The sequence below is a fragment of the Prinia subflava genome, chromosome 15, assembly GCF_021018805.1.
Source record: "Prinia subflava isolate CZ2003 ecotype Zambia chromosome 15, Cam_Psub_1.2, whole genome shotgun sequence".
Classification (NCBI taxonomy): Eukaryota; Metazoa; Chordata; class Aves; order Passeriformes; family Cisticolidae; genus Prinia; species Prinia subflava.
Genome location: NC_086261.1, coordinates 15793892 through 15819609, shown reverse-complemented (window position 1 = coordinate 15819609; position 25718 = coordinate 15793892). Strand labels below are relative to the sequence as shown.

Here is a 25718-nt window from a genome sequence, read left to right as displayed (position 1 = left end):
CCCGCAAGCCGGGATTGGGGCTGGGATCCGCGCTCGTTTTTCATGAGCGAGAAGAAAGAAGGGAGAAATGTCTGCTAAAGCCAGGCTGGCCATCTGGAAGGGAGGTGCGCTGCTGATGCCATTAATTGCTCACTCCCCAAGGCCTGGAACGCGGCTGCAGTCAAAGGAGGAGCGGGAGTGGGAGTGGGCTCGGAGAGAGCGAGGGAATGATGCCACAAAATCAATGCCTGCTCCATCCTCCTGATTTAGGTGATCAACGAACGCTTCCGTGCCTGTGTTCTGGGGGCTGAGAACAGCTTTGGTATTAATTAATATAATGAAATAATGGAATCACGGGATCCCAGAATGGCTGGAGCCAGAAGGGTCCTTAAAGCTCTTCCAAGCTCCAACCCCCTGCCACAGGCGGGGACACTTCCACTATCCCAGGCTGCTCCGAGCCCTGTCCAGCCTGGCCTTGGACACTTCCAGAGATGGGAATACTTCCAGGGATATCACTAACAGGATAAAGGAGAGGGAACTTTGGGCACCAGCCCTGGGATGGATGAGCAAACAACAGTTGTGACTGGTGCTGGCACATATGGCTTGTTCCGAGTGTCAAGCCCGGCTTTTCCTCCTGCCAGACCCGAAGGATGGGGAACAGAGTGGGAGAAAGGGCACTGGGGCGGGTTTGCTCGTCGGCGGGAGGAAGCAGCCGGGAATCACGGAGAGAAGGGTGTCCGGGAGCCTCCCGCAGCCCCCACCACGGCTCCATCCGCCCCGGTGTCCCCGGGGAGCTCTGGGGGCTCCTTGTTCTCCCCGAGGGGGTGGCGTCACTCGCGGTGGTCCGGGGCGGGTCGGGACGGCGGCGGCTCCGCCCGGGGGAGGTGGCGGGGCCGGGGGGAGGCGGTGCCGCCGCCGCCGTGCAGGGACACACACACCGGAGCTGTGCGAGCCCCGGTGCTGCAGCGCCCGCTCCGCTCCGCTCCCGGCCGGGACAGCTCCGCCATGGGCGGCCGGGCGGCGCGGCCCCGCTGACCCCGCACACCCCGGCAGCAGCTCCAGCAGCCCGCACCCCGACACCCCGGCAGATCGGTACTCCGGCATCTCTGTACTCCGGCATCCGTGGAGCTCTGGACTCCGCTGTCCCGGGAACTCACCTCCCGGGAGCTCCTCTCCGCTGGTCCCGGCTCCTCCATCTCTCAGTTCTCCGGCATCCCGAGAACTCCATACTCCACCGGCCCGGGAACTCTGCTGCGCTGACCGCTGGTCCCGGCTCCTCGGGGATTCGGTACTCTGTCATCCCGGGAATTCATCTCCTCTAACCCCGTCCCCTCCATAACCCCGTGCCCCAGCTCCCCGGGATCCCATCTCCCCCGGCCCCGGCTCCTCCGCCGCCCGGTACTCCGGCACCCCGGGAACTCAGCTCCCCGTCATCCCGGGAATTCCTCCCCGCTGAGCCCCTCTCCTCCCCAACCCCGCACCACAGCTCCGCTGACCCCGGCTCCTCATCACTCGGTAGTCCGCCTCCCGGGAAATCCAGCTCCGCTGATCCCGGCTCCTCAGGAATCCGGGACTGTGTGAGCTTGGCTCTGCTGATCCCGGCTCCTCAGGAATCGGGTACTGTGTGAGCTTGGCTTTGCTGATCCCGGCTCCTCAGGAATCCGGCACTGTGTGAGCTTGGCTCCGCTGATCCCGCATCCTCCATAACCCCGTGTCCCAGCTCCCTGCCACCCCGACTCTTCCCCGGGAACTCATCTCCCCCGTTCCCAGCTCCTCCTAACCCGGTGCCCCGTTCCCCAGGAGCGCGGCTCCGCTCAGCGCGGCTCTTCCCCCGCCCGGTGTCCCGGCTCCCCGGGCGCTCCAGCTGCCCCTCTCCGCTGACCCCGGCTGCTCCCGAACCAGGCGCTCCGGCTGTCCAGCAGCTCCCATCCCGGTGATTCCCCGCTCCCGGCACCCCAGCGCTGAGCATTTCTCGGCTCCTGGCACTCCGCCCGGCCCTTAGCCCGGTTCCCCGGGGCCTGCTCGCACCGCACAGCCCCAGCGCCCCCCGGCCCGCGGCCCCCCGACGGCGCGGCCATGGCGTTCATGGTGAAGAGCATGGTGGGCGGGCAGCTGAAGAACCTCACGGGCGGCCTGGGCGGCGAGGAGAAGAGCGAGGGCGAGAAGTCTCCGGCCGAGGCGCAGGGCATGACCCGCGAGGAGTATGAGGAGTATCAGCGGCAGCTGGTGGAGGAGAAGTGAGTGCGAGCGGCACCGGCACGGCCCGGAGCCCCGGGGTCCCTGCGGGAAGGGGGTGCTCCCCACATCCCGGGCATGGGAGATGGGGAGAGCCAGCGCTGGGGACAGCAGGACCGTGAGGGGGTTTAATGAGCCCCCTAATCCCTTAATCCGCTTCCTCGCCCGGGAGATGGGATTGTTTTCTCCTTCCAGGCTGCGCTGGGGGGAGGAAATTGTGGAAAACGGGGAGTTTTCAGAGAAAATGTGGGGTGCTGGGGTTGGGGGGCAGCGCAAGCCCAGGGATGGGGGGCACGGGCTGTCGGTAAGTGCCCCCTGTGCTTGGCAGGATGGAGAGAGATGCCCAGTTTGCCCAGCGCAAGGCGGAGAGAGCCACGGTCAGGTCCCACTTCCGAGACAAGTACAGGCTCCCCAAGGTACGGCTGCGCTGGGAAAGGGGGCACGGGGGGAGCCAAGCTCCGGATGGAGCTCTGGGGTGAGGGGAAGGGACCAGGACCCCCTTGGCTGGCTGGGGTTTGAGCCTCAAACCCAAATGCAAATAGATTCCCTTCAAACCCATCCTTCTCCCCAGACTTTGGCCCCTTTCCTTCCCCCCGAGCACCACAGACCACCAGCCCTAGACAGTGGGACTCCCAGCCTCCCTTGATCCCCCTCTTCCTCGCTTTTGCCCCCTAAATCCAGCTGGAGGGACAGAGGGATAACCACCTTCACCCCAGATTCCCTGGAGCTGGGAATGGAGCCAGGGTTGCACCTTTCTGGCTGGATTAGCCAGCTCCTCTCCCCGGATTATTTGGCAAACGCCTCCCACCCAAACTCCGGTTTTGGAATTTCCGCACGATGAACCATTCACCAAAAACAATTTAATCAAGGGATAATTCATCCTTTCTTGGAATTGTCACAAGCTCTTCTCCCTCCAAGCCCACCCTTTATTCAGGAAGAGTCTCTCAGTGGTGAATACTCCAAATTGGAGCAGGGCTAATATTAGTTCCCAAGGGTCAGCTAAGCCAAGTGAGATTGCTCTGATTGTTTGGAGTTGTTCAGCCAGCCCAGATTCACCCCCACCCTGCTTCCCACCCCCCTTGATATCCAGGAAATAAACAGCCGGAGAATTTCTTTCACCCCCTGCCAAAAGCCAGAAAAGGCAGAGAAAGAAGAGATGGAGATTTTTTTATTCCCCAGGGGAAACTGGGATTTGTTTGGATCTGGCCCCACCATCCTTTCTCTGCCTTCTTGAGCCTGAGATGTCCCTTCTCATCTTCTGACAAGTTTCTTCTGCTCATTACTGATCCCGCCTGGCAGCCGGGCTGCCTCATCCCGAGCCTCGCGGTGGCTCCCGGCGCGGAGCTGATCCCCACCGCCGGTGGGAGAAGTCCTTAAGCATAAGCGCAGCTTAATTAAGCGCCTCGTGCCCCGCAAGGCGAGCTGGAAACCAGTTTGTACTGGTGCTGCGCGTGGGTTCGATCTGGGCTCTCGCTGTGCGTGCCCGGGCTCTGCTCAGCGTGGATCAACATCCCACCCTCCCCCCAGGGACCTCCCCCACCGTCCTTAGGGTGGGGACACAGCCCAGAGCCCCTCCCGCGGTCCCTTCTCGCTGTGCCACCCCCGCTGCTGACCCTCTCCCGGCCCGTTCCAGAACGAGACCGATGACAACCAGATCCAGCTGGTGGGAGGAGACGTGGAGCTGCCCAAGGAGCTGGCCAAGATGATCGAGCAGGACAACGAGGAGGAGGAGGAGAAGAACTCGGTCATCGGCCAGCTCAGCAACATCCAGAACCTGGACCTTGATTCCTTGAAGGACAAAGCTTCGGCCACGCTAGAGGACCTGAAGCAGTCGGCGGAGAAATGCTCCGTGATGTGACGGGGCTGAGCGCGGAGGGGACGCAGCGCAGGCTCTGGCGGGGGCTGCTGCCCGCAGCGGGGCCCCCGGCGACGTTGTCACCCTTGCCGTGTGTCACTCGGGTCCTCCTGAGCCGTGTGACCCCTCGAGCCCCTGCCCCAGCTGTCCCTGGTGTGTGGTTTTCGTTCCGTTCTCCGGGCTGAGGTTAGCGCCCAGAGCCAGCATGTCCCCCCCGAACCCCTCCCGTGCCCGGGCAGGGGGTGTCACCGCCACAGCCGAGGAGGTTGCAGGGGAGGGGAGCGACCTTGGAGTGCCACTGACCTTGGCGTGGTGGCCACACGCTGTGGCTCTGCCTCCACGTCTCCACGCAGCCTCCTAGAAACGACCGGGAGGCTCCGATTCGCCTCGCAAGGACGAGGCAGGGTGTGGAACACCCCCCTCCCGTGCCCATCACCCGAGAAGCGACATCCCATCCCTGCAGGGAACACCAGCCCCGTGCCCTTGAGGGCCCCTCTGAAGGAGCCAGCCGGGAAGGACCTGCCATACGATCCCTGTGGGAAGGGGGGTGCTGAAGCCTGAATTGACACCAGAGAGGAGCAAAAACCCTCCCCGGTGCTGAGCTGAGCCCGCAGCAGCCTTCCCCGGAGCAGTGGTGTCCCTCTCCTGGGATGGGGTCCCGTCTTTGTTCCTTCCAGGAGAAGGACAAAGCCACCAGGGAACATCTCCCCGTCCTCCCGCTCGTCGTGCTGTGGTTGTGCTGTGCTCGGTTGAGTGTCCCTCCCCTCCTGTGCTGTCCCCGTGCCATGGTACTGTTATAACCGGTGGAATAAATACCAGGAGATGTCTATGCATTTCTTTTTCTCCCTGGGATCTGTTTTCCTAGCCAAATTTTTCTATTTTCCCGGGTTTTGGAGTGCCCCTTCCCCAGGCAGCAACAGGAGCTCCAAGGAGAACTCCACGGCAGCAGAATCCCAAAGAAAGCTCCTCTCCTGGCTGTGCTCACGTTTGGGACCAAAGGGATGCTACGAGCAGCTCGTTGACAGCAGTTGGGTTTAAAAGCAAACAAAATTCCCATTTTTCCACAGATTTTTGGTTATTTTAGTACAAAATCTTCATGATGCTCAGTCTCACGGGCCCTGCAGGATGTCCAGGGCACTGCTCCAAGCAAGGACACTCCGCAGGGGTGAGCCCGTGCTAGGGCAGGTGTGACTCCAGCCCCGGCAGCATCCCGGCAGGCAGGGGCCTCCTGTGGTGAGGATTCCTGGAAAAACCTGGCATGGGCTGGGAATTTATTGCTCCAAATCCCGTGGGAGCTGATTAACTGCAGTTTGGCTTTGCAGGGGAGGATGGGTCAAATAGGGAAATGCAGGAGAGGGTGCTGGGAACCTGATCTTGGTGTTATTGTTGCTATTGTTTATTAATATTAGTGTTAGTGTTGGTGCTGGATCAAGCCATGGCTGGGCCTGCTGTACCAAGAGATTCCTTTCTGCCCCCTGGCCAGAGCCAGGCGGGTCTGGGAAACTCCTGATGTCCATCCCTGAGAGGACAGACAGACAGGCAGACAGACAGACAGACAGGCAGGCAGCTGAGGCGTGGACACACATCTTCACAACCCCCAGCCCCCAGAAGCAGGAGATTCCAGCGGCTCCGGGGACATCTGCTCCCACCAGATCCCAATCCAGCCCCGCACAGCCGGGCAGGAACGAGAGGGGAGATTGGCAGCAGCAGCTTTAGCTCTGGAAGGAGATCATACCTGATGAGGATCAGCCCGAGCTGATCTAATCCCCCACCAGGAAAGGGATAGCCGGGAGCAGGCACGGCCCCAGCCGAGCCCTTGGTGTTTAAATCCCAGGCCCAAGGAGAGGCGCGATCAGCGCTCATCCCGCGGGAGAGCGGATTCCGGCCGGAGCGGGGCCGCGGGATGCGCCGGGGATGCAGCCCAGCCTTCCATCGCCCCACAACCAGCCAGGATCCTCTCCCGCACCTTTTCCCGAGCCCACAGCCAGCCAGGATCCTCTCCCGCACCTTTTCCCGGGTGCACAGCCAGCCAGGATCCTCTCCCGCACCTTTTCCTGAGCCCACAACCAGCCAGGATCCTCTCCCGCACCTTTCCCCGAGCCCACAACCAGCCAGGATCCTCTCCCGCACCTTTTCCCTGCCCCCCCGTCCCTGCCCCCGTGCCCGACCCCCGGGCTCCGCTCCCGCTCTCCCGGCACACGTGCCGCCACGCAAAGGCCGCGTGAAGCTCAGCGGGTTTATTTTAGGAGGCACCATGACCCCCAGGCATGTGAAAAGCCAGGCAGCCCCCGCTCCCCCGCCCCGCTCCGCGACGCGCTAAAGCCTCAGCACAGCGTTCCCGGCAGAGCGGAGCGGCCGCGGCGCCGGGGATGAGACTGCGAGGCTGCAACCCGGCCCCAGCGCTGGGCGGCCGCCGGGAGAGGGGAGAGAGGCTGGGATGAGGGGATGGAGAGGCTGGGATGAGGGGATGGAGAGGCTGGGATGGAAGGATGAGAGGCTGGGATGGAGGAAGGAGAGTATGGGGTGAGGGGATGGAGAGGCTGAGATGGAGGGAGGAGAGGTCGGGATGGAGGGATGGAGAGGTCAGGATGGAGGGAGGAGAGGCTGGGACGGAGGGAAGAGAGGCTGGGATGGAGGGAGGAGAGGCTGAGATGGAGGGAGGAGAGGTCGGGATGGAGGGATGAGAAGCTAAGATAGAAGGATGAGAGGCTGGGATGGAGGGATGGAGAGGTCAGGATAGAAGGATGAGAGATTGGGATGGGGTAGGAGAGCTGGGATGGAAGAAGGAGAGAATGGGATGGAGGAAGGAGAGGCTGGGATGGAGGGATGGAGAGGTCAGGATGGAGGGATGAGAGGTCAGGATAGAAGGATGAGAGATTGGGATGGGGGAGGAGAGGCTGCAATGGGGGCAGCAGGGGCAGACAGGCCCCTCCTGCCTTTTCCCTGCCCACCACAGGATGCATCCCAGTTTCCAGGCTGCTGCTGCCGTATCCTGAGCATCCCTGCAGCCTCCACGCTGTACGACTGCTCCGGGCATCAACACACAGACTAAAAATCTTAAAGCCAAGAATAAGTGTGGATTAAAGCAGAAAATGTAATTTTTTTCCTCTCTTTTACAGGCCTTGTGTGATTTCCTCACCTATGGGGCTGGGATTGGGATGGGTTTGTCTGAGCAAGCCCTTGCTGGCTGCTGGAAGATGGTGGCAGTAAGGAATTTTGTCAATAAAATAACATAAATTTTATTGATCAAATAATATAATTTTTATTGACAGAAGTCCTGCCCTCCTGCACCACCTCCACTCCTCAGGCAGCTGCAGCACCCTCCTTTCCCAGTGGTGAGTGTGGGATGAGCGAGTGGTTTCCCCAATGGATAAAGCATTAAGTGAGCAATTGTTAAAGCGCTGAAACAAATGAGCTGCCATGGAAGGCTGGGGAATCTCCCTTCCTCTTTTTGCAGGCAATTAAACCTCCCTGTGAGCTGCCAGGGGAAGGGATGGCCCATCCATCCACCCACTGCTGGTCCAACAGTCGGGATTAATCCGATTAAAGAGCCCTGGGAAAGCCCAAGGTTGGCTCCACACACTGACCCAGCTCTCCCAACCCATGGCGTGTCTGACCTCACGTCAACCCACGCGCTGGCACCTCGAGGTGACAACCCAGCTGCCACTCCCACACCTCTCTGGGTGACAATCTGGCCACAAGAGCCACGTGAGGGCTGGAAGAGCCCTTTGGAAGGGCTGGGTGATGGCATGGATGGGACTGGAGAGCAGCCAAATGTCAGAGGCCACGCTTCAGGGCTGGGCACCGCTTGCTTCGTGCCACCTTCCCTCGGTGACACTTGGGCAGCGCTCCACCAAAAACCCCGGTGCAGGAGACACTGACACCCACCCTGACACAAAGCTGGGCCACCCTGGGCTCCACCAGCCCCGGGGGAGCATCCAGAGCCTGTCCTGCTCCCTGGGCTGGGGCTGCGCCGCACCGGCGGCCGAGCGTGAAGGCAGACGCGATTATCCAGCCCGTGCTGCCGGCCCCGCGCCCGCCACGGCCCCGGGGAGGACACGGGCAAGGAAAGCACTCTAAAGCCTCGGGATATAATCTGTGCTCTGAATAATAATGACAGGAATGAAAAGATATAAAAGTGCCTTCTTTGCATCTGCCCGGGAAGCTCCACGCCGGTTTGAGCACGGAGCAGCTGGCACAGGGGCAGGATCTGGGGGGAGGCTGTCTGGGAAGAGGTCATGGCTCGGAATATCCATGGGACACCCCAAAAATCCTCCTGTTGTTTGCCTTCCCCCGTGGGCCAGCCCGGCCCTTCCTCACCCGCCACAAAACCCTATTGGAGCAAACAGGATTTTACGTAACGGCTCGTGTTGCTCTGCTCCGTGTTTTCCACACACACAAAAAAATAAAAAGATGGGAAGTGAAAACAAGGTCAAACCTTGCTTTGGCTGCCTCGTGTCCTCAGGGAGCACAGGAAGGGAGAGCACTGCTGGAGCAGGGGAGGGGACACCCCAGCTCTTCTCTGGGGGACAGGGATGAGGATCCTCGGTGGCTCCAGGACCCCAGGCTGGCTCTGGGTCCTGGCCTGCCCTGGGGACCTCTCTTAGGCTTAAATCACAAACCCAAGAGCAGAGGAGGTGGAGAAATCAAAATTAAAGTTTATTAAAGACAATAAATTACATTCCCTTGAGATACGGTAGATTTTGAGACAAGTACCTTGTTTTGCAGGACAGGCACCCTCAGCACCCCACACCAGTGACTCCTGGGAATGTGGTTTGGGTGCTGGGGGTGTCAGGGCCCTGAGGAGTGGAGCAGGGCAGGCAGGACGCTGAGAATGTCCCCCTGAGGGTGACTGATTGCTGCTCGTGCCCGGCTCAGCCGGTCCCTGCTGAGCACCGCTCACGGTCATGGCGCCGGTGACGCAGCCAGGACCTGTCGTGCCCCGGGTTTAGGAAGGAAAAGCCTCGTTCCCAGTGCTCCAGCAGGGAGAGGCAGGGAGGTACGGCTGGGCTGGGACAGTGCAGGGCGCGCTGGAGGCTGGAGCAGTGCTGGAGGCAGAGGTAGATGCTGGGCGAGGAAGGCACAGCGGAGCATCCCTGTCCACCCCCAGCTCCCGGCCGGATTTGTGGACCTGGGCCGTGTGGGCTCCCCCAGAATTCGGGAGGTGGAAGAACCACCCAGCTGAACCCGCAGGGGGGATGTCCCAGTGCCAGGATAAAAATACCCTTCCTGTGGCAGCCAGCGGAGGGAATTAGAGTGGAATAACCCGCCCGCTGTGGCAGGGGAGGCTGCAGCAGCAGACGGTCCACGCAGGGCTGGCAGGGAAATGAGCCAGCGCCTGGGAGAGGGGCAGATGTCCCCGCAGAGCCCTCGGGGCTGGGAGCCCGAGGGTGACCCCCGAGGTGTCACCCTGGTGGCAGGGACAGAGCCTTGTCTGGTCTCGGCGTCTCCCGGCGGGGCGGCGAGCAGGGGCAGCGTCCCGGGGTCACTGCAGGGTACAGGCTGTGCCGGGGCACACGGGGGCTCAGCATGCTGCCCACGCCGCTGCCGCCCCTCCAGGCGGGCCCTGAGCCCCGGCAGAGGGGGCCGTGCAGGGCTGGGATCAGCCCCGGGCAGGGGTGTTCACGTGGAGGAATATTCCCCTGGAAAAGGGCAACTCACCGCTCCGGACGGACTCTGCCAGCGCCTCTTTGCCCAGGGATTGTGCCTCCCGCATCTGCCAAGGGACAGGGCGCTGCTCCAGCCTTTATCCTCCCTCAGCGTGCTCCGGAGCCACCCCCCACTCACCGTACCTTGATCTGATCCTTCAGGTACTCTGCTCGGGCCATCAGGGTCTGGATCTGGCGGGGAGAGAGAGAGGACACAGTCCCTCTAGGGCCAGCCCACGGGGACGGCCAGGTGTCCCCAGGCTGGCACTCACCTCTGCGTGGAGCAGCTCCCGCCGCCGCCCCGCCGGCTCCGCTGCAGGGGAAAAGTGCCACGGGATGAGGGATGGGAGCAGGGCCCATCCCTGCCCTAAAATCCCGGCCATGGTCCCAACTCACCGGCCAGGAGCAGAAGCAGCTCCCCCAGGCTCTGCTGGTACAGCTCCAGGGCATCGCTGTCATCCCTGCCCTCCTCCTCCTGCAAGAGGCCCCGGGGACCGGCTGTGGCTGGGGGGAGCCAGGAGCCCCCTCCCCACCACGTCTGCCCCGTCCCCGTCCCTCGAGGGGCGAGGGGACCCCCAAGGCCGCCCCTCACCTTGGCAATGGCAGCTGCAGCCACTTCCAGCGCGGCACAGAGCCGAGGCTTGTCCTTGGCCATCTCTGCAAGGGGACACGGCCATGAGGATTGCCCAAAACCTTCACCCTTCAGCCCAAAACCCCACCCCTGCCAGCTCCAACCCTGGGGGACGCTCAAAAGTCACTACCTTTGAGGAGCTCTCTGGCCGGGTTTCCTTTCTCCAGGAGGTTCTTGTTGCTGGAGGTGACCAACACCTTCAGCTCCTCTGCCCGGGAGATGTACTGCCTCACCTGTGGGCATTCTGGGGTGAGGAGACCCTGCTGTGGGGTGCAGAGGACGGGGGTGATGCCCCCACCCCCCAGGGGTTTTTGCTCACCTTGGCCCGGATGGCTTCTTTGCGCCGAGCATCGGTCTCATCTGACGGGGACAATGACCAAACACGGGGGTGGGTGGGTGAAAAGTGGCCTCCCAGGGTGCTGCCCCCCCAGAATACACCCAGGCCCCACACAACCCCCGGGGGGACTCACAGCGCAGTGCCGGCACGAAATACTCCAGGGCTTTGCGGTAGAGGGAGAAGGCGGCGCTGGCGTCTCCCTCCTGGTCCTTCCTCACCGCCTCCACCACCAGGTCAGTCTGGGGCACACGGGAGGCTCAGGGCTCGGACCCCCCATGCGCAGGGAGCAGCCCCCAGCCCCTGCTCACCGCCTTGCCCAGGCTCTCGGGGCCGGGGATGTGCTCCATGTCCACGAAGGGGTGGGCAAAGAAGCACTCGAAGGAGATCCGCTTCCGAGGGTCCCTCTCCAGCAGCTGCCCCAGGAGATCCCGGCATTCCAGAGAGAGCTGGGGCCGGCTGGGAAGCTGGGGAGGGAGGGAGGGAGGGAGCTGAGCCTGCTGACCGCTGTGAGAGTCCCCCCAGCTCCATCTCGTCCCCAGCTCCATCCCCCCCATTACCTCCACAGCCCGGTCGCTGCGGATCTTCTCCTCCAGCTCAGCGAAGGAGTGGGAAGCGAAGGGCGGCTTCCCAAAAAGCGCTTCTGTGCAGGGAAGAGGAGTGGTGGGGGAGATGGAGAGGGGGAAACTGCCCTGAGCAGAGCCCCCCGGGGACACAAAAGCTGAACCCACCGTAAAGGATGACGCCCACCGACCACAGGTCCGCGCGGGCGTCGTAGTGCTGCCGACACACCATCTCGGGGGCCATGTAGAGCGGGGAGCCACGCAGCACGTGCTTCTCATCCCACGGGGACATGTACTGAGCAAAGCCGAAATCTGCCAGGCACAGAGCTCGTGGGGGCACGGGGAGAAGGGGCTCACCCCCTCCCAGCCCCTCCCAGGGAGCTGCCCTGACCTGCCAGCTTCAGCTGGGGGTTCTCCGGGGCACTCAGGAGGATGTTCTGCGGCTTCAGGTCCAGGTGGGAGATGTTACGGTCGTGGAGGAACTTCAGGGCACAGGCTGGGCGGGTGGATGGGCACGTGACAGCACAGCCCTGCACCCCAAAACCCTCGGGAAGGGCCCCCACCAGGGCCAGAGAGGGAGGCAGGCGGGGTGTCCTCACCGAGCTGCTGCAGGAAGACGCGTGCCACCTTCTCGGGGAGTGCCCGGCGTGTCCGGATGAAGCGGGAGAGGTCCCCCCCGGCGCAGAACTCCATGATCAGGTAGATGTGGTCACTGTCCCACTGCGAGACAATGAGACCCCGCCGTGCCACCCCAGTCAGTGCCACCCACACGGGTTCACCTGGACCAGTTTGCCCAGTTGCTGGCACCAAGCCCCACGGATACACCCTTGGGAGGCGGGGATGGATCCAAGCCAGAGTAGTTCTGGCTCAGGCCCCCCGGGAAGCCCCCAGCCCACCTGGAAGTCTTTGAGCTCCACAATGTTGGGATGGCGGATGGTCTTGAGGATCTCGATCTCTGTCAGCAGGTTCTCCACCGATGCCCGGTTCAGGCTCCTCTTGTTGACGCACTTGATGGCCACCACCTCACGCGTGTCCCTCTGCCGCGGAGGGGGGCAAAGCTGGAGCCCCCCATCCAAACAGCCACCCTGGGCTGCTGCCCAGCCCGCGGGGTGGGGAGGGAAGGAACCCCTGCAAGGGGCGGCAGGTGCCAGGCGGGGGCTACGGGGGCGGTACCCGTGTGGAGAACTGGAAAACGGGGGTCCCACGGCACTGAGGGGGACAGACCGGGGAGCGAAAAGGCGAACCCCGCGGCGGGCTCGGCCTTACCTTCCTGTAGGCCTTGTAGACGGTGGCGTAGGTGCCGGAGCCGAGGGGCTCGGTGAGGATGAACTCGTCGAGGCGCGGCGGGGCCCAGCCGGCCCCGGCCATGCCCCTCCGGACCCCCGGTCCCGGCACCGGGGCCCGGGAGCCGCTTCCGCCTTCCCGGCGCGCCACGGCGCAGGCCACGCCCACCGCCACGCCCCCAGGACAACAAACCACGCCCCCACAGCGGTCACCCGCGAATCAAGCCACGCCCCGGGTCACATCATCAATCCTGGCCACGCCCCCAAGCCCCAAAGCTTGGCCACGCCCCCTTGGTGACCACGCCCCCTCCCGCCGGCACGGGCACTGTCTGGACCACATGAACAATTTTTTATTAATAATTTTTTAAACATTAAAAGATCAGACGCGGGAAAAAAAAATAATACAGGAGGAAAAGGGTGTAAAAATACCGATTTCTGTATCCCAGCGCCCCCCCACCGCCCCTCACCAGCACAGGATGGTGTCTAATACAACCCCCCACCCTGCCAAAGGGGCACCACAAAGCCAAATCTGCATGAAAACCCCTCCCTGACACCCAAAACGCGGGGCTGAAGGAGGGAGAGGTGGGAATCTGCCCCCACCCACCCCTGCGCCTCACCCACACCCCATGGGACATCCCATCTTGGGATGCAGCTGAACACACATCAAAACAGTTCCTTCCCAGCTAAAAAAAAATTATTAAACTGGTGAGGAGGAAGGCAGGGAGGAGCTTTCCCTGGAGAAAGACTCATTCAAGGTTAGTTGGAGAAGGGCGTCACAGGCACTGTGTGACCCGGCGTCCTCAGCTGCCCCGACCCGGAGCTGGGAGCCAAAACCAAAATCCCTTTTCCTGTCCCTCGCCTGGTTTCAAGTCACTGAGAAGGCTCAGCTTCCACTGATCCCTTCTTCCCCTCTCCGTGCCCAGGGCTGGCACCTGCAGGATCCTCGTGGAAGCAAGGGACATGCCCTGGGGGGACCAGGGGAAATACACCCCCACACACTGCCCCCTGCTCCCAGATTTTCCTTTGTGCCATGTTAGCCTGGCTCTCAGGAAGCCCAGCAGTTATGAGGTCAAAATACAGCATTTTGTGAGTGTAATGAACCCAAAGTACAGTTTCTGTTCTTAAAATTAACGACAACAACTACATGCACGTTACAAAACCCTCCCAAAACAGCAGATAATCAAATTCTTCGTAGCAAAGGCCAAGAGAAGAGAGAGAGTAAAATCAAAAATCTGCTTCCCCTCATCTTCCTGCTACAGACAGAGTGAGGTGAGGAAGAGACAAACATCCAGAAGGTCCTAGAGAGAGGAATATTTGCCTCAGAGAATGTCTTCCCCCATCTCCCCAGACCCCAAAACAAGACAGGGAAAACTAATCATCCAAACCGTAGCTCAGCTGAAGCTCAAAAAACCCTCTTCTCATCAGGAGTGTCGGCATCACAGAGCTCCCATGGTACCCTCAAAAAGTGCATTTTTAGAAAAAAAACAAAACAAACGAAGGTTGGGGAGATGAGGGCAGAGGAAGTGAGAGGGAGGCAGCCCGGGCAGGGCTGGATTTCCTGGGCAGGGCTGGGTTTCCCGGGCAGGGTTAGTTTCCCCGGAAAGCGCTCTGTGCAGCCGAGGAGGCCGCCCCGGCCGCGGCGTTCTGGAAGCTCCTGTTGGTGAGGATGCCTTGGGAAAACTCCTCCTGGGCCCTCTGGAAGCTGGCTCCGGTGCGCCGGTACAGGGAGTGCACCTGGAACGAGAGGGGAGGGAAGGGGTGGGTGAAACCAGCGTGTGGCCGTGGCACTGCTGCACACACCCCGGTCCTCCCTGCTAAAGCTCCCTGGACAGCTGCAGAGGACGGGCTGGAGCTCCACGGCTCCCAGCACGGGATACTGCAGATTTGAGACCTTCACTTGCTGAAAAATGTGGGGTTCTCAGCAAAATTGCTGGTTTCAGACCCAAAACTCTCCACACTGTGATGGCTCAGACTTAACCCAGCATTTGGAGGGCAGGACTTGAAGGTGCCAACAGCATCAGGTATTTCCTTCAAGATAAATGCGGGAGAAAAGAAGGAAGTAGCAATAAAAACAGGACCAGTCCAGCATGTCCTTGCCTTCTCCCAAGTTCCATTTCTGCTGTCTTGCAGAAATCCAGCCCTGCTGCTGTCAGGCAGGGCAAGGGAGGAGGGTTTGGGTTCAGAAACCAGTGGGAAGGCACTCACTGGGATCCCACCAGGCTTTGAAAAGCCCCACAGCACTGTGGGAGCAGTGACTGAAAATCCCTGGATGCTGAACAGAGCCACAGCCACTTCTGGGCAGGACAAGGGGCAGTGGTTTTAAACTGCCGGAGGATGGGGTTAGATGGGATATCAGGAAAAGAATCTGTCTCTGTGAGGGTGGGCAGGCCCTGGCACAGGTTGCCCAGAGAAGCTGTGGTTGCCCCTCGATCCCTGGAAATGTTCCAGGCCAGGTTGGATGGGGCTTGGAGCAACCTGAGATAGTGGAAAGCATCCCTGCCCTTGGTAGGGAGTAAGACGAGCTCTAAGGTCCCTTCCCAAATCATTTCATGATTCTGTGACTCCAAAGGGAGGCTACTTCCCACTTCAAGAGTGTCCAAGAAATCTGGCATTGACGCAGGAAGCACAAGCAAACCCACTTTAATTCCAACTCCCGACCCACCAGCGCCCTGATCCCGTCACCGTTCCCAGGCGGGTGAAGGGTCAATCCCAGCACCCCTGGGAGCAGCCTGAGCTCTGCTGGCCCCCAGCCACTCACCTGCTTGAGGAGGAAGAGGGAGAGGACGGCGCAGAGCGTGAAGAACGCTGCCACCACCATCATGATCACCGCCACGGCCAGGTTCCCGTGCACCTCCGAGAGCGCCGCGATCCAGCCGCTGCCAGGAGAGGGGAGCGGGGTGAGCAGGGACAGCGCCCCAGCACTGGAGCACGGGGGACAGGCACCCACATGTGTCTCAAGGGGAGGTTACAGGGTAAACAAAGCCAAATAGCTGTGGAAACGGGAGCCCAGAGTTCATCCAGGCCCTTGCTTGGGGGATAGAGTTTCCATTAGCATTTTTAGAGGAGGGTTGTGCTCACCCCACCCGCATTCCAGCCCTGTGCCCTCCCCTCAGGCAGCAAAATCAATACCCTCGGCGCCAACAGCAACTTCCATGGGCACCTTCTCAAAATTCAGCCAGGTGGGGTAAAGATAGGCTGGAACAGCTAAATTGGAAGAGATCAGCTGGCAGGTCTGCAGCCTGGACCTGAGTGTCATCCTGACAGGGATGTAAGGGTCAGGAGCAGGAGGAAGAGGAAGGAAGGGTGGCGAAACCCTGGCACAGGTTGCCCAGAGCAGTTGTGGCTGCTCCATCCCTGGAGGTGTCCCAGGCCAGGCTGGATGGCAATTGGAGCAACCCAGGACAGTGGAAGGTGTCCTTGCCCATGGATGAGATGAGCCTTAGGGTCCCTTCCAACCCAAAGCATTCTGTGGTTCCACAATTCTATGTCACAGACACCGGGAGCTGTTGAAGGGAAGGCGCAAGAAGAATTCAGGGAGTCACCAGCACTTGGCTGTGGCTGAAAATACCAAGACACCTCACTGAGAACACCTTCCTGGGTGCTGGAGAAGGGAACTGCTCGAGCAAGCACGCCGTGTGCCAGCAGCAGGGAGGGAGCGGGTGAGCAGCACCGCTCCTCGCGGCACAGGAAAGGCACACCGCGCACTGCAGCCAGAAATATCCGCGCTGTCTGGCGGGAGGAAACGGAGCAGAAAGCTCCAGGCAGCCTCCCCAAGCCAGACCGAACCCCCTCCGCACCCCCGTGACTCAGGCCGGGGACAGCTCTGCCCACGAGCCCTTCTGCAGGCGGCAGCAAAAATAGACAGCGGCTCCCAGCTGGAGGCTTCCCCTCGGGAGGAGCTCCAGGGCTGCTGACCTTTCCCTGCGCTCCGTGGCTCCGGAGCGGAGCTGCAGCCGAGGCACCAAGGCAAAAGGAAAGGCTGGGCTCTCCCTGCGGGGCACGGCTGCTGACACGAAGCTGCTGGAGCCGCTCCGAAGCCCAGGCTCACCCTTCTGGACAATGTCACCGAGTGAGGGAGGGGCTGAAAGGCTCTCTGCTTAGCTCAGCCCACCGACCACGCGCTCCAGAGAAACCCAGGAAGAGTTTGGGGACAGAGGCAGGGTGGTAGCAGCAGCATCAGGCGGAGCAGTACCCAGATTTCAGGTGAAAGATCCCTCAGCCCCACACTGCTGTCAGGGAAGGCTCCAGTTTAAACAAGGCAGATCTGGTTCACACTAGAAAAGCAAATATGATCTGTACTGACTGAGGGAGAAGGCAGCAAAAGAGGCATGGAAGAATTCTCACAGAATCACAGAATGGCTTGGGCTGGAAGGGGTCTCAAAACTCATCACATTCCACTCCCCTGCCATGGCAGGGACACCTTCCACCATCCCAGGGTGCTCCAAGCCCTGTCCAACCTGGCCTTGGGCACTGCCAGGGATCCAGGGGCAGCCACAGCTGCTCTGGGCACCCTGTGCCAGGGCCCGCGCACCTTCCAGGGGGGGAATTTCTTCCCAATATCCAGCAATTCACATACCCCCTTCTCACACTCCTGCACATACTGGGATTAGGATGGGAAGAGCAGAGGAGGGAGGCAGCTGGGACCTGCTAAGGCTGTGCATGGGCTGAGAGAGGAAAACCACAGCAGAAAGAACAGGCAGCTGTCAGAACCAGGCCCCAAAGCTCCTGCCAGTCACAGCCCTGGTGAGAAAAGGGATCTGGGACACGGCAGGCAGCGAAGCCAAGCTCACCTGTCTCCCCAGCCAGGAATTCCGACAGCCTGGATGATGTAGATTGCTATTTGGCAGAAGAAGATGAAAAAGAAGACGAAGAAGCTGAAGGAGCTGTCAGACCTGCGGGAGAGATGGCAACAGGAGTGAAACCCGTGATCCCTGCACTGAGTCCCTGCTCCGAGAGGAGAGGAACAGCTTCATCCAGGGAAAAGGTGCTAAAGGGGAAGTGATGTGGGGAGGAATTTGGGCATCCAAATCCAGAACTCTGCCCACTGCAAGATGGGTTGAAGGCAGCTCCCTCAACAATTTTAGTGTGCTCAACATCAGTGTACCAAACAGTGTCTCAAAAATTAATAAAGTGAATAAAAAATGAATTAAAAGTGCCTTATGTCTGCCTAGGCTTGGATTTCAGGATGAAAAAGGATCATCATAATTAAGTTCTATCAGACAGATCTAATATGTTCAGTAACATAGCGGTTTGGGTTTATCTAATGATGCAAAGAGCTGGAAAAATCCTGCAGGCAATACAGGATGGGAACAGATAAACCAAGAGCTCCTCCCACTAAGAGATACATCCCTGTTACAGAAAAAAACCAAACCAGTACTTGCCTGAAAGCCTTGTAAATTGGTCGGTACCAACAGAGAAAGGCACAAGGGGTGAATAAAATTAACCACAGAATCGAGAGACCAAAGTCCACTCCTCTGCTGCTGTCAACTGAGAACCACGCCAGGCAGGCGAGCAGGTTTAGGAGCAGGGTGACAGAATGCACTGTTTGGGGTGGGAGAGAGAGAAAAACAACATCAGCAAGCTCTTGGAAACTCCAAAGCATCCCCAATGTCTCTGCCACTGAACACAGAGAGCTGCAGAAATTAAGGTGACTTTGGGCCATCTAATTTCCGTGCCTCCTTTGGAAGGGAAGCAGAGCTTGACCTAAGAAGTTCATCTGATCCTGCTGCTCATGGCCAAATCTTAAATAGATGCTCAAGCCTCCATTAAACAATTAAATTTCTGTCACAAATGAGCTATTCCCAAAGCATAAACTTGGGGTTCTTCACCTTTACCTTCGTAAGAAAGGAAGGAAACGTGATTTTAGCCTTGGAGACACACCAACAGCATTGACAGGGCTCAGCTTTTCACACAGAACCTCCTCAAAAAGCATTCTGACTGCACTTCAAACCAGTACTTACACATCCACAAGTAATAGAGCATCTTGCATATCCGCTGGTAGTCAGCTGGGATGTCTGCAGAGAAGTCCTGATAGAAGCACGGCTTGATGGGACACCTCTTGGGGAGAGGGGGCCAGTTGTTCTGCCTCGCTGTGGAGGGGAGGAGGAGCAGCTCTTCACCTGCTTTTCTCCTGTTCAAAGACTAACTCCCACCCCAGACTGCCAAGCAGCCATTCAGGTATTGTTTAGTTCATGCTTAAAGTCTGGGCAGAGCCCAGGGGTTGGGCAGCTCCTACACTGAGCAGGAATGGGATGAGCTGCTGGCAGGGCAGGCGTGTGCAGGGGTTTTCCCTCCAGGAAGGCAGAATTCCCCTGCACTGGCCAAAGGGCCATCCCCAGTCCTGCAAACCCATATTCAGCCACTTCAAACCAAGATTAGGGGGAAAACACTGTGTTCCTGTGGTCAGGAGTGTGTTGAGGCTGAGAAGAAGAGCTTTGCTGCTCTCAGTGAGCAGCCTCAGCGTGGCAGTGACACGGGTACAGATCGGTGCTTGAGAGCTTTTGGTGGTGAAATGCAGCTGCTTGAGGGCAGGGACACACCAGAACTGGTCTCAACATCCCACCTCTGAGCTGCCTTCCCATCTTGGAAGCTGTGGGATGCCAGGCACTGTCCCAGAAGGGTGACACAGGGAGTTCTCCTGAAATCCTGGCACACCAAGCGACCCAGGGTGCCCTGGGCAGGAGTCAGTACTCACGGTCGATGCTGGCTGCGTGGCTCTGCAGTTCCCTTTCCTTCTTCTCCAGCTCAGCTGCCTTCCTCTCTAGCTCTGCCTGCTGCTGGAGCAGCCCTGCCTGTGCTGCTGCAGCCACGGCCTGGGGAGGGGACAGAGATCACAGAGGTCACCCCTGCCCTGGGCCAGACTGTGGTGGCACCACGGGGTGCCAGGCTGGGAAAGAAGCAGGGCACAGGGTGACATGAAAGCACAGCCTCAGACACCTCGATTCTGCCCCTGGAGGACAAAATCAAGTTATCCTGCAGGAAGACAGGGCTGGGAGGAGGAGCTTATCCACAGCTTCCACCTCACAGTTCACCTCACTGCTCTGAGCACCTCACAACAGAGTGCTGAGCAGGGCTCCTAGGCTGACCAGGACAATGCCCTTGCCATCTGGCTACCACATCTCTGAAGGATCTCTTCTACCTGTTTTGTATTCTGACAAATGACTCTTTCTCCCAGCAGCCTCAGGTCTTTGGATGAGGTGGTCCTGGCAGTCAGGGACTTACATTTATTCTTCTGGCACTGACTGTGTCTGACCAGACACCAGAGCTAAGCTAAAAGCACTAGCAGGATACGTGCTGGGATTTCCAGAGGGAAGCCAGAGCCAACAGGACACCAAAGCAAAGCAAGCCCTGCCACCAGAGGGACAGGGAAGGAGCTGTAAGGGCTGTATGTGTGTATTCCCTTTAAAGATCTGCCCTGGAAATGCAAGCTGAAAAGATCACCTGCAGCTTCCCAGGGAGCATCCCAGAGAATCCTGCACTCCCTGGGAGCTCCAGGAGGCGGGGAGGGCACAGGGAGGGGCTGTACCTGTGGCGTGGGCTCCACGGATGTCTGCAGCACGGCCGGCTGCGAGGGCTGCGCCGGCGTCGTCCGCGCCGCATTTGTCTGCAAGAGACCACCAACAACCAGGGAAAAACATGGCAGGAGAAACACTCTTGGCTCTGGGTGGATTGTTGAACCCACAAACCTCGGCTTTCTGCCCTCCTTCTCCCACCTGGCTCATGGCAGCAGCCAGGGAATAAGGGTGAGGCTCTCCCAGCCAGCCCTCAGTGGCACGGCCAGGGCAGCTCAGCTCCCAGCCCAGCGAGCAAACAAACCCTGCTGTGCCCTGCCACAAACCATCCTCCCCTTCACACTTCACAGGGCTTCCCTGGGAGCCAGCAGCCAGCTGGATAGAGCTGTTCCATGCCAGTGGAGAGCTCCAGCTGGGAGCTCATTACTGCTCCAGTGCAGGAGCAATTGCCCGCTCCTGCATGCCGTGAGTCGCATCCACGGGGAAATCAGTAGTGAACTCCTCGTTTGTTAAGCTGTACCTATCCAGGGACCCTCTGCACCACTGAAACCACCAGAGGCACACAGAGCACAAAGACACGTGGCACATACCAGCTGGGAGCTCTCGGAAAAGGGGTTGAATTCATCCAAGCCACTCTGGCTGGTGTTTGTGAGTTGTGTCACCGAGGGGTCCTGGAGGAGAGAGCACAAGCATAAATCAGCATTGCATAGAGGGCATCATCACTGACAGCACTGAATTGTTCAGTTTGGAAAAGGCCTTTAAGAACATCAGGTCCATCTTACCCATGCTACCTGCTTTCCATCTGCATGTTAGCTGGGAATTTGAGGGGGTGAAACACATCCCTGACACAGGGAGACAGCACTGGGTGGCATGGAATTTAAATATCCAAGGAGATGACTACCAGCAAGGCAAAACTTGTGAGCAAAAACAATCTCCTGTTCAGCCAAGAGGGATGTCTGAAAAATCACAACGTGCTTTTGGCACAGGAGTGCTTTGTGCAGGTTACTTCTGCTCACCTACAGAGAGTTATTCCTAATTTCCAGGGATTTGGATTCATCCACCCATGGTCAGGATGTCGCTGGCCCTCACAAAGCAAGCACGGAGCCACACAAAATGAGATACAGCTGATCCTGCCTGAGAGATGCCAGCAAGCAAAAATGCCAATGATTGCTCTGGATTAAGTGAAACACTCGGGAAAACTGAGCTGGAGGTGTGACACCAATTATTTTAGGAGGTTTTAATGCTGCTGGCATAACAGCTCTCACTTCTACTCGCAGCACCTCCCACTCGTCTCCATCAAATCCTCTGATGTTTAAAAACAGAGCACCTCTCCCCCCTCACCTGCAATGCACACAGCTGGTTTTATCTCCTCTTTTCCACCTACTCCTCTCCATGCAGAGGTTCCTCTTGGGCAGCCAGTTGTTGCCCTCTGGAGCACTCTCTCCCCAGTTATTCCAAGGCCCTTTTTGAACTAGGAAATCCTCCTGCCTGGCAACCCAGGGTGAGGGCCAGAAAATTAAAAAGTGGCTTCTTCTCCCTCCCTCAGCACCTCGTGTGCTCAGATCAGCCCTTCTGATTTAGTGCTTCATAGGGTGAGAAGGAACCGAGGCTGAGGGAGCTGGGGCACGGAGGAGAATCCCTGTGGAGCCATTCCCGGGGTTCTAGCGCAGCCTTGTGCTGAGCAGGATCACACGGAGCAGTTAATGAGTAACTCCACAGCTCCTGCAGGCAGGCACTCCCCACCAACAGGTCACACTCGTTTGTGAATCACCCCGGGCTCAGGCACCGCGGATTTGCAGATGCTGCTCGGGGAAGGGCAAGGAAGGGCTGCAAAAAGTGGGAAGAAGCAGCAGAACTGCCACGCTGGAGAAAAAAAAGTGCTTTTATTTCACTCCTGACACCTCTGGAAGCTTCAGCTGTGCAGAGATAAGGGCTGTCAGCACAAGTTTACACCTCCCCTCACACGACGGTGCTGCACATCAGCACAAACGCCGAGCCCCAGCTGGACTGAAGTCCAGCAGAAAAGAACTGCACAAGGAAGAGAAACTCCCTTCAAGGTGTGGGACGTGGAAAGTGAAAGCAGCGTAACCCTCCGGAGAGCCCGGGTGGCCAGGCTGGGAGGAAAGTGCTCGGGAATGAGGAGAAATGCTACAGCACCACTGTAAAACACACATTTTACTACCCTCGGCTCTTCTGCACCCAAAAGAAAGCTGGAAGCTCTCCAAGGGCAGGGAGAGCAGCACCACAGCTTCAGCTGCACCGCAGTTTGATTCCCAAGGTAGACAAGCTCTCATCTTACTGCACAGCCTTAAAAAAATCACTTAATTAGGCTGTAAGGCCAAGGCCCAGCAGCTCGGCTTAACTTGCCTGCTCTTGTGCAAGTGTGTCTAAAATAGGAACCCAAAGAGCAGGGAATTTGCAACAAAGCTGAAGTGTTTGGACACGTGCCTGGGTAGGGCAGGAAGGAAAGCAGAGGGTGAGACAGGCAGCAGCTTCCGTGAGCCCAGAGCAGGCAGGGAGGGATGAATGAGCACCAGCAATGCAGAGACCAGCGAGGAGTTTCCCACAAACTTCACGTTTCACAGTTATTTTCTGCCAGCTACACAGCAAGAGGCAGCTGAAACAAGGCTTGGGAAGGATCAGGAGACAGGGATTTAACTCAGAACCGCGTGGAGCCACAAGTGTGTCCAGCCACAAAGCTGGTGCTCACAAATCAACAATGCCATGAGCAGATCCAATTGTTGCCCCTCCAACCGTGGCTTCCTCAAGTGCTAGGGACATGGGGTGTTGTTTTCTACAACTTCAGATGCCCCCAGGGCAGAATACCTCCACACCTCAAGCAAACTGCACTGCCACAAATACAGCTCAATGCAAATACAGAGCGGCTGTCGCACTGCTGAAAGGTTTGGATACCACAGGTTTGTGCAAGAAATTCTGTTTTTTCTTTTCCTTCTGTTCTCACAGATTAAAGAAACAAAATGAGAGGCCTCTCTAGACGAGATCAAGGAAAAAGAGCTCAACCTAGAATCCCCTGGAACTTGGCACAATTGTCAAAATATCACAGTATTGCCCCAAATATAACCAGTCCTGCAGACCCAGACTGCTGCCACTGCCTGGAAGATGCACTGAGAGAAATCCTGAGGATTTTATTACTGATATCTCTGAAAAAGACGGAAGTTTCCAGCTCTTTCTGAAGCTTGAATCAAAGTTCTAGAGGCAGCTGCCACTTCCAGCAGGTTACTAGATAAAGGAAGGAAGTTAATCATCTCTCATTAACTGGTTACAATAAGTAACAGAGCAGCCAGAGATATTTTTAACAGGACCAAAGCAGCTTATTTTACACAAAGCTTAACGAACATCATGAACAAAGTCTCCTGAAAAGGCAGAAATCCTGGTCACATCAGGATTTGAGGAGGATGAAGCACTGAGCTGGGAGCTCCAGCAAGGAGGGAGAACCCCAGTTGTGGTAAGAGAGATCCAGGGGCTGGGAGGGCAAGGATGCTTCTGCTGCTTCCAGAGCATGTCAGGGAGTGCCAGTGGGACATTGTCATCCCAGCACGGAGCCAACACCTGGATCCAGCCCTGGTGGGGAACAGGCTGTCCCACAGGCTGGGATTCCATTCCAAACTGGACCAACGAGGCTTCGAGGCTCCAGGAAGCAGCAGCCAAAAATTCCTCTCAAGCAGCTGCTGGGGACTGGGGGATCTTTCTTGGGGAAAAAAAAAAAAAGAGACAAAAACTTGCAGTCCTAAGAGGAGGATACAGAACCTTCCACAAGGACCAGATGAGCTGCAAAGAGCTGTCCCAGGGGAATCCACGGTGGGACACGTGTTAATCCTCATTAAGAAGTGAGCCTGACATGGGAGTTACTGGCTGGAAATCACCTTCAACCTTTTTTTGTTTGAACAGTGAATAAAGAGTGAGCACGGCCCTGTTCTGTCAGATACCAGGACAGCTTTAAAGCACGCAAAGCTGCCGAAGGGAGATGACATTACAAGAGCCTGAAGTGACAGGACAACAGAGAATGGCTTCAAACTGACACATTAGATCGGAAATCAGGAGATTCTTCCCTGGGAGGGTGGGCAGGCCCTGGCACAGGTGCCCAGAGCAGCTGTGGCTGCCCCTGGACCCCTGGCAGTGCCCAAGGCCAGGTTGGACATTGAGGCTTGGAGCAGCCTGGGACAGTGGGAGGTGTCCCTACCATGGCAGGGGGTTGCACTGGATGGTTTTAGTTTCCCTTCCAACCCAAACCATTCTGGGATTCTAGGAATATTTACTTCCTCAGAGCCACAAATCACAGAAGCAACAAATCCCATGTCTATGAACAGCAATATATTCCACTCCCTGGAACAAATATCAGAGGAACACGATTGTCCCGACTCTGCCCATTCCTGAGAGCCACAAGACCATGTTAAAATGAAAGGCAGGAAGAAGAGAAAGAATTTTTTTCACTCTGATTCTTCAAAAGACTAAGCTTCATCAACAAACAATTTCTGTTTGGCTCAGCCCTGAACTCCAAGATCAGGAACACACTCCTGCTGTGGATCACACCGCAGCAGAGCTGAGGCGGAGCTCACAGACGGAGCCAAAGGCCAGACTCTGATTTTCACACCACTGCACAGCACCAGAGGCTGCTCCAGGCCAGCTCCCTGCAGAAATGACCCCAATTTTCAGAGGTTAATCCCAGCAAACACAGACCGAGTCCTCAGTGACCTTAACAGGAATCCCCTGCTTTAAGCCACAAAATCCACAGCTTTGCCTTGGGGACTCGCTTTTAAGCGCTGAAGCACCTTAACAACAGCTCCAGAGAGACCCAGCCGACAACCAGACCACCACACAGCACGGCCAGGAGAGCTGCAGCGATGGATTTACTTTTAATGAGACCTCAGAACAGGCATTGCCAGCTGTGGTGCACCCTGAGAGGCAGCAAACCCTGTCCCCGCCGCCTGGGAGAAGGGAGGCAGTGCCCGGCTGCGAGGGCGGTGGGAGAGCCCTCCCCGAGGTGAGGGCACAGAGCGGGACAGGCCCGGGGGTCCCAGCGCTGCGGGGTGACCGGGGGGGAGCGGGACCCCCGGTCCGGGCTCGGGATACAGAGAAGGGAGGCGGGACCCTGAGCCTGGGGCAGAGGGGAGCAGGGAGGACAGCGGGACCCTGAGCCCGGGGCAGAGGGGGTGCAGGGAGGACAGCGGGACCCCCGGCCCGGGCAGGGGGGGAGCAGGGAGGGCAACGGGACCCTGAGCCCCGGGCAGAGGGGGTGCAGGGAGGGCAGCGGGACCCCCGGCCCCGGCGGGGTTTGGGGCAGAGGGTCCCAGGCCGCCCTCAGAACCGGGGGTCGCGGCTGCCTCACGCCCCGCCGGTCCCGCCCCCTCCCTCTGATTGGCCGAGGCGCGGCGGAGCGGCCTCGCCATTGGCCGGCGGCGCTTCACTCAGTGCCACGTCCCGGCGTGCGGGGCACGGGGGGGCCCGGCCGGGCCGAGCCGCGCCGGGGAGGGACCGCTCGCCCCCCGCGCCCACCTGGAAGGGGTTGATGTCCACCGGGTCGGCGAACGGGTTGGTGTCGAAGCCCGACATGGGCGCGGTCCGCTCCTGCTCCGCTCCCGCCGCCGCCGCTCCTGGCGCTTCCGGGGCACCCGCGTGACCGGGAGCCGCGTGACGTCACGGCGGCGCGCACAGCCGGCG

General features: G+C 58.9%; 3 protein-coding genes across 5 annotated transcripts; 1 reads left to right on the top strand and 2 right to left on the bottom strand.

The window, feature by feature from the left end:
• The first annotated feature begins 856 nt into the window (after nt 1-856).
• Nucleotides 857-4895, top strand: CPLX3 (complexin 3). Of its 2 annotated transcripts, none has more exons than XM_063412275.1 (4): nt 857-1267; nt 1882-2216; nt 2543-2630; nt 3848-4895. In XM_063412275.1, the coding sequence occupies exons 2-4, from the start codon at nt 2056-2058 to the stop codon at nt 4070-4072; spliced, it is 474 nt and encodes a 157-aa protein (XP_063268345.1). In that variant the 5' UTR covers nt 857-1267; nt 1882-2055; the 3' UTR covers nt 4073-4895. The 2 variants fall into 2 exon arrangements, with proteins under 2 accessions (XP_063268345.1, XP_063268344.1); XM_063412274.1 differs by having other exon boundaries at nt 1780-2216.
• A 3812-nt stretch (nt 4896-8707) lies between these two features.
• ULK3 (unc-51 like kinase 3) lies at nt 8708-12721 on the bottom strand. Of its 2 annotated transcripts, none has more exons than XM_063412941.1 (16): nt 12512-12721; nt 12142-12282; nt 11845-11965; nt 11637-11741; nt 11414-11557; nt 11243-11325; nt 10994-11149; nt 10819-10924; nt 10668-10708; nt 10479-10581; nt 10310-10374; nt 10114-10192; nt 9990-10030; nt 9862-9909; nt 9731-9803; nt 8708-9571 (listed from the first exon to the last, which is right to left on the bottom strand). In XM_063412941.1, exons 1-16 carry the CDS (start codon nt 12611-12613, stop codon nt 9555-9557), a joined length of 1425 nt encoding a protein of 474 aa, XP_063269011.1. In that variant the 5' UTR covers nt 12614-12721; the 3' UTR covers nt 8708-9554. The 2 variants fall into 2 exon arrangements, with proteins under 2 accessions (XP_063269011.1, XP_063269013.1); XM_063412943.1 differs by having other exon boundaries at nt 9731-9785; nt 12512-12715.
• Nucleotides 12722-12856: 135 nt separating this feature from the next.
• On the bottom strand, nt 12857-25713 carry SCAMP2 (secretory carrier membrane protein 2). The gene is made up of 9 exons (XM_063412945.1): nt 25554-25713; nt 20630-20710; nt 20054-20131; nt 19223-19340; nt 18489-18617; nt 17910-18069; nt 17319-17420; nt 15287-15404; nt 12857-14262 (listed from the first exon to the last, which is right to left on the bottom strand). Exons 1-9 carry the CDS (start codon nt 25608-25610, stop codon nt 14116-14118), a joined length of 990 nt encoding a protein of 329 aa, XP_063269015.1. The 5' UTR covers nt 25611-25713; the 3' UTR covers nt 12857-14115.
• Nucleotides 25714-25718: the final 5 nt, after the last annotated feature.

Bases quoted from the DNA above. Each gene is read 5' to 3' on its own strand.
- CPLX3 (XM_063412275.1), top strand. From the start codon at position 2,056: ATGGCGTTCATGGTGAAGAGCATGGTGGGCGGGCAGCTGAAGAACCTC. The intron at 2,217-2,542 runs GTGAGTGCGAGC...TGTGCTTGGCAG, and splicing joins CGGCAGCTGGTGGAGGAGAA to GATGGAGAGAGATGCCCAGT. The intron at 2,631-3,847 runs GTACGGCTGCGC...GGCCCGTTCCAG, and splicing joins ACAAGTACAGGCTCCCCAAG to AACGAGACCGATGACAACCA.
- SCAMP2 (XM_063412945.1), bottom strand. From the start codon at position 25,610: ATGTCGGGCTTCGACACCAACCCGTTCGCCGACCCGGTGGACATCAAC. The intron at 18,070-18,488 runs GTAAGTACTGGT...CACCCCAAACAG, and splicing joins GCTCTATTACTTGTGGATGT to TGCATTCTGTCACCCTGCTC. The intron at 17,421-17,909 runs GCAAGTACTGGT...TCTCTCCCGCAG, and splicing joins CCAATTTACAAGGCTTTCAG to GTCTGACAGCTCCTTCAGCT.
- ULK3 (XM_063412941.1), bottom strand. From the start codon at position 12,613: ATGGCCGGGGCCGGCTGGGCCCCGCCGCGCCTCGACGAGTTCATCCTC. The intron at 11,966-12,141 runs GTGGGCTGGGGG...ATTGTCTCGCAG, and splicing joins TGGAGCTCAAAGACTTCCAG to TGGGACAGTGACCACATCTA. The intron at 10,193-10,309 runs GTGAGGGGCGGC...GGCCTCTTGCAG, and splicing joins CTGCAGCTGCCATTGCCAAG to GAGGAGGAGGGCAGGGATGA.